This window comes from Cryptomeria japonica, chromosome 5 (assembly GCF_030272615.1).
Source record: "Cryptomeria japonica chromosome 5, Sugi_1.0, whole genome shotgun sequence".
NCBI lineage: Eukaryota > Viridiplantae > Streptophyta > Pinopsida > Cupressales > Cupressaceae > Cryptomeria > Cryptomeria japonica.
The window spans coordinates 254,033,847-254,039,939 of record NC_081409.1 but is presented as its reverse complement, the minus strand read 5'-3'; the positions used below and the strand labels follow the sequence as shown (position 1 = coordinate 254,039,939).

The following is a 6,093-nucleotide window of genomic DNA, read 5'->3' as shown; positions in this document are numbered from 1 at the left end:
GAAGCAATGTGTATCGTAGATGCTAGAGATAAGAAATTCTTGACACAACCAGAACTTCATATATGGTTGCTACGTTGAAAAGTTGATGTTGGGTTTTTGAATAAGTAATAACGAAAATTGTCATGACCATTAAGTAAACAAACCATTCCCACGTCTAAAAGACGAATGGCTATAAATCTTTATTTATTAAAATGCATTGAATTCCAAGTAGACCGATTGTAGTCATGTGAGATGCATTCTTGTGAACTATATTGAATATGAAACACAAGTGTTGGAGATTGACTGACTAGTTTCATGTGATGACAATTTATGAAAACAACATAATATAAAAATATAAGGAGTATGGAGTTTCACATCAAATGATCTATAGACTATAATAATTTTTAAATCTTAATTGTAAAATAGAAAGTAAAATAAGTAGGTGTAACTATACAAAAAGATTTCATGGTTGAGCTAATTAGAGATAGAGTGATACTCTAAAAAAGACGATGATATGAAAAATCGTCGTGATCAAGTAAGAATGACCATGTCATAACTAAATAAACCAACCATTCGCACTTGTAAAACCGAATTCCTATGTAACTCTGTCGATTAATATATATTATAAATATGAATGAAGTCAACCAAAATCCTTCTTAACGAGTTCTTGGCAAGTCACGTAAAAGAATTCATCTCCCTCACAGAGTAGAAAAAAACGCATCATGCAAGACGTTTGGTAGGTACTAGTCAAGCCTCGGTTCGTGCAGCAAATAGCCATGACGGAGCGCACGTTTGGAATAGATGGCGTGCTTTGCTTCCGGGAGAACACCAACACCATCACCATCTGGAAAAGCTCTCATTTGGGTAAGATTACTCAATACCCAGAATCGTCTGTATTGCCGTATAAAAGCGAAATGACAGTTTTCATGTGAAATTTGAAGAATTGAATTGTTTCGTGAACGAAAGTTGTAAAACTTTAGGTATTTGGTGCAACAAAGATTTCGAGGGTAACATTCACTCATGCCTTATTTATACTCACACTAGAGAGAATACAAGAAAAATATCACGAGTAAATGCGTGTAACTGTGTCAGTTGCGATGACCACATCCATCATTTTCCTGGTCCTGTGTGTGTCGCTGCAGTACTTTTGCATAACAACGTTGGCTTCTCAGGCAACCTGTGCGCCGCCTCCTGCAATTGAATGCAAAAGCAATGCATGCGACGTCTTCAATTACCAAGGCGTTTGGGACGACCGTGGGATTTGTAAAGCTCAGAATTCTGCATGGCCCACATCAGAAGCAGAGCTTGTGCAAGCTGTTGCGAATGCAGTGAAAAACAAGCAACGAATCAAAGTTGTGAGCAAGCTGTCTCACAGTGAGCCAAAACTGGTGTGCGTGGGAAGCGAAGGCCTCATCATATCCACCCAAAACTATGCCTCTGTAATTGAAGTGAATAAGACCGCCATGACAATTAGGGTTCAGGCAGGAGCGCTGATGAGCGACGTTCTGGAGGCGGCCGCCAAGGAAGGGTTGGCTCTGAACGCCATGATTTACTGGAGCGGCGTCTCCGCCGCCGGCGTTATCTCCACCGGCGCCCATGACAGCGGCCTCGTTGGAAAAGGCAGTGGCGTTTATGAGTATGTGGTTGCAATGAGATTAGTTGTTCCTGCTTCTCCCTCCCAAGGCTATGCAAAGGTGATCAGCTTGACAGAAGCAGACGAGGAATTGAATGCTGCCAGATTGTCTCTGGGCACTCTTGGAGCGATTTCCGAACTCACATTCGCTTTGCAGCCAATGTACAAGCGCTCCATTTCGACCGTGGTGAAGGATGACACCGATCTGGAATATGAAGCCGAGAGTTTCCTGAGAGCTCATGAATTTGCAGACATAAACTGGATTCCCTCACACGGGAAGGCGGTTTATATTCCCATTGATCGACACCCAGTCAATGTTCCAGGAGATGGCCTCAACTCTATAATTGGCAGCGCCAGCAGTGTAGTCGACATCGAAAGAAAAGCGGCAGATTGTGAGTACAAGTCAACAAATTGATGTGCCCATCTTCACCAAATAAATAACGATTATGATAATGATAAACAAATAGTTTTCTTATAAAAGTAGACACCGAATGCTTAGTTAAAGGATCAGGCCTTTGGGTTAACTTATTGTTTTTTTCCATCACTTTTTAAAGATTTAATGTTCTACCTTCTCATCACAAAGTTAAATAATATTCGTGTCTATTCATCTAATTATTTGATTCTATTGTGTAGATGAAGCAATCCAAGATAGGGCAGACGTTGAAGCTATATGCAGTGTACTCATAAACGAGACACTTGATCTTGCAATTAATGGTAGCGGCTTTCTCAATGATGGAAAACGCTTTACGGGGTACCCGGTAATAGGATTCAATCACCACATGCAAACGTCTGGTGGCTGCCAAGCAGGAAGATACTCTGTGGCTTGCACTCCCACATCAATTTTAGATAAAAATGAGACTGTCTGTTCCTGGGATCGACGAATATACGCTACCTTATACTTTGGTGTGGAACTAAGAGTGCCTGTATCTCGTTTGCCCCAAGTAATAAAGGATGTGAAGAGGATAAGGGATTTGAATCCTCAAAAATTGTGTGACATGTCAGGAATATTTATGCGCTCTATTAAGAAATCTGATGCGTATTTGGGACCTAAGGAGGATGTGGTGACATTAGACATGATGAATTATAGGTCAAGGGCGGTCGGTACACCCAAGTGGAATGAAGATGTCTATGAAGAGATTGAACAGATGATAATTGAGAAGCATGGTGGCGTGTTACATTGGGGCAAATCAGGGGGTTACCTGTTTCAAGGACTAGCTAAGAGGGCAACTAATTTAGAAAAGTTCATGGAGGTGAAGAAGAAATTTGATTCGTCCGGACTATTTTCTAATGAATGGACAGATGGTCTGTTTGGGATCGGGGGAGGAAGTTTAGAGATTTTCAGGGATGGGTGCGCATTGGACAAAGTTTGCAAGTGTAGAGAGGACAGTCATTGTGCTCCCCAAAAAGGGTACTTCTGCAAACCGGGAAAGGTTTGGAAGAAGGCACGTGTTTGCACAAAACTCAATTAACAGTTTATAGCTCCGCTCTGTGTGGAATCTTCTTTAGTTTTATTCAATGCAGTAAATAACAAATGTATCCTCAACAAATAAATGCGTGTTGATTACATAACTTGCAACTTGATATTTTATACTGTAAGGAGTACTTGATATATCATTTGGTTATATATTTTTATAGATTTATTTTAATATTTGTCATTCTAGCATTTCTTATGGTCTAGAATTTAAATAATCATTTTATTTTTTTTAATATTATATGGCTTTTCTTAAGTTAGAGATACGAGAATTTAATAAGAGATCCTATTAGATCGAAGTAATTTTTTTTCAAATTGTTGTAAAATTATAGGCTTTTAAATTATTAAGACTTTTGAAATTTGTGAAAGATAAATTGACTACATACTTTAATTAATCATTAAATATTTTATAATTGCTTGTCAAATGTTCTAATTGCAAATAGTAGCGATAGTTCCTATCACCTTCTTGCTACGATATGTGTTCTTGTACATGTGAAGCGTTCAAAATGCCTCCTTTTGGTATCTTTATTTATCACAATATTTAAGAACATTCTCCTTGTCCTTGGTCTCCATGGCAATTTTTAGTAGTCATCTCTTTTTCTTTTCCACTTCTATATCCTTTTTCAAGTATTCACCTTGAATCTTTTCGTTCTCACACTAGTAATTTGATAATAAGAGGTGGTTTTTTTAATTTCCATCTCAATACAGTGGTCTTGTCCATATTCTTCATGAACACTTTGATTTCGTTCCAGCAATAAATCATTTTCATGTGATTGAACAACACTCCCATATACTTCATCAACGCCTCTCTATCTATCACATCTTTTCCAAGTTGTAGTGACCATGCATGGTACTTATCAACATATTTTTGGACTCTTTAACCTTGTATATTAATGCTTTTATTGTTCGTGTATTTGCTCCTTATATTGTTCAAGAATATCTATTTCTTCAACGATCTCTAAAATCCTGTAATCGGGATAACAATATTCTTAATTACATGTAAATGAAACAATTACCATACAAAGTTGTTACAAAGTGTGCACCCCTTGGTCTCTTTGTGATGTGCAACATAGCGCTCGGGTTTGTGAAATAGCTTAACCGCCTCCCATGGATTCATTAAGTCTTGCAGTTGTATTGGGCATTAATAGGTTGATCTTTTGGTGCAACAACAACTGTGTTTCTAACAAGTGGTATCAGAGCCCGAGTCACAGGCTCAAACCCCTCACTTGCGCTGGCGGGATTGTTACAAGGTGTGCGCCCTTGGTCTCTTTGTGATGCACAAGACACTGCTCGATTTTGTGACATGGCTTAATCACCTCTCGTGGATTTATCAAGTCTTGCAATTGTATTGGGCATTAATACATCGTTATTTCGGTACAACGACAACTGTGTTTCTAACAAAAGTGACTGCATTAGCAAAAGGATTTAAATGTGTAGCAAAAGCCTTGTGATGTGATTTTACAATATGCAATATGTTTGTTTGATTTCTCCATATTAACCTCATCATTAAAAGGTTGTATATCAATTTTTATCTCTTCCCTGAAAAGGACATTATTTCAACTTAAAAAATTCGCTTCATTCTCAAAATAAATTTTTTTGTTGTATTTCTATACTAAAATTCTACGGTATAATTTGGATCATACTCCCTACCATTATTACCTTCACTATATACCTAGAGATACGTGAGACATCCTCTTCCAACTCTTTAAAAACTTCCTATATAACATCCACATGTCTTTCATCTTTTTAAAAATCCATATTTAAGTCTTGTTTCACCCTTTAAGCTCTAACCAAATAAAAATATCATTTCCACTTTACCTTGTAGCATGAGTAAATTATAATCATCGGCAATCAACTAAAACTAGAAGAAAATTTATAATTCTATCTCACTCCAATTCCACTTGTTCCATAATATGAGTGACTAATTTTGTGATATATCAAAAACAAATGTCTTACTTCTAGCACTTTATAAACACATAAAGAACACACTCAATATAATTCACGCTTGAGGTTTCGATCACATAAAAAGAACATAACGATTGCACAAGACACATAGACATTCTTGACAAGACTTTTGTTGGGAGTATAGGTAGATCTTTATCAAGCTACCAATAAACAAAAGACCAAATTCGGAAATATCTAAAGAAGATCTCCAATAATATTGCAAAAAGACCAAATTTGGAAATATCTAAAGAAGAACTAGTAAATGCAACTCAAAAGCTGAATAATTGCAACACTCCTGGAGCAGCTGGCCTCCTAATAGAGTTCTATAAAAAGAATTTGGATATGAGAGTTGATAATCTGGTACAAGTCTATTTTGAAGCCATAAACAAAGGCTACATAGGTTATATCAATAAAGGTATTATCAAGCTACACCCTAAGGAGTGGGTAAGACTATAATAAAAAATTGGAGACCTATTACTCTCCTCGATGTCTCATATAAGATCCCAGCAAAATATTGGCCCTTAGAATTGTGGATATATTCTGCAAATTTATTAGCTCTACCTAATCAGGATTTAAAGGGTAGATGCATTTTAGGTAATATCATTAGTAGTTGGGAGGCCATAGAATGGGTTGTGACTTCTAATAAAAACACAAAAAATATTTTGCTGCACTTCTCAAAGGCAAATGATAGAGTGGAGTGGTCATTTTTCATGATGACAATTGAAGCATTTGGTTTCCCAAGTGGTATTTTCCAGATCTTGAGAACTCTTTTCAATGATGGTGTAGCTCAAGTAGATGATAATGGATACCTATGTTATAGGGTTGTCCTCTTATGTCAAGATTATGTTGAATTTACTTATATCTTTTTGTAGAATAAGATGTTTATTATAGATAACGTTCAACATGTGTGTATAATATTGATGTTTGTTGAGAAATATTGCATGAAATGAGTTTTGAGATTTTTATTACAAATGTTGTCCATGTTTTCATAGACCAATAGACTGTTTGTATAATATAGTAAATGATAAAAATGTATAGCTATCATTTGTATCAATTGGGAGATTAA

The 6,093-nt window shown here is 36.6% G+C and overlaps 1 protein-coding gene across 1 annotated transcript; it reads left to right on the top strand.

Annotated features, from left to right (window-relative positions):
- Nucleotides 1-1,052: 1,052 nt before the first annotated feature.
- Nucleotides 1,053-3,081, top strand: LOC131058815 (probable L-gulonolactone oxidase 4). Its single transcript, XM_057992414.2, has 2 exons — nt 1,053-2,004; nt 2,246-3,081. The coding sequence occupies exons 1-2, from the start codon at nt 1,053-1,055 to the stop codon at nt 3,079-3,081; spliced, it is 1,788 nt and encodes a 595-aa protein (XP_057848397.2).
- The last annotated feature ends 3,012 nt before the right edge of the window (nt 3,082-6,093 follow it).

What these genes read in the sequence shown, in the direction of transcription:
- LOC131058815 (XM_057992414.2), top strand. Translation starts at nt 1,053, where the DNA reads ATGCGTGTAACTGTGTCAGTTGCGATGACCACATCCATCATTTTCCTG. An exon ending in CGAAAGAAAAGCGGCAGATT is followed by an intron (nt 2,005 to 2,245) that starts GTGAGTACAAGT and finishes TCTATTGTGTAG; the next exon opens with ATGAAGCAATCCAAGATAGG.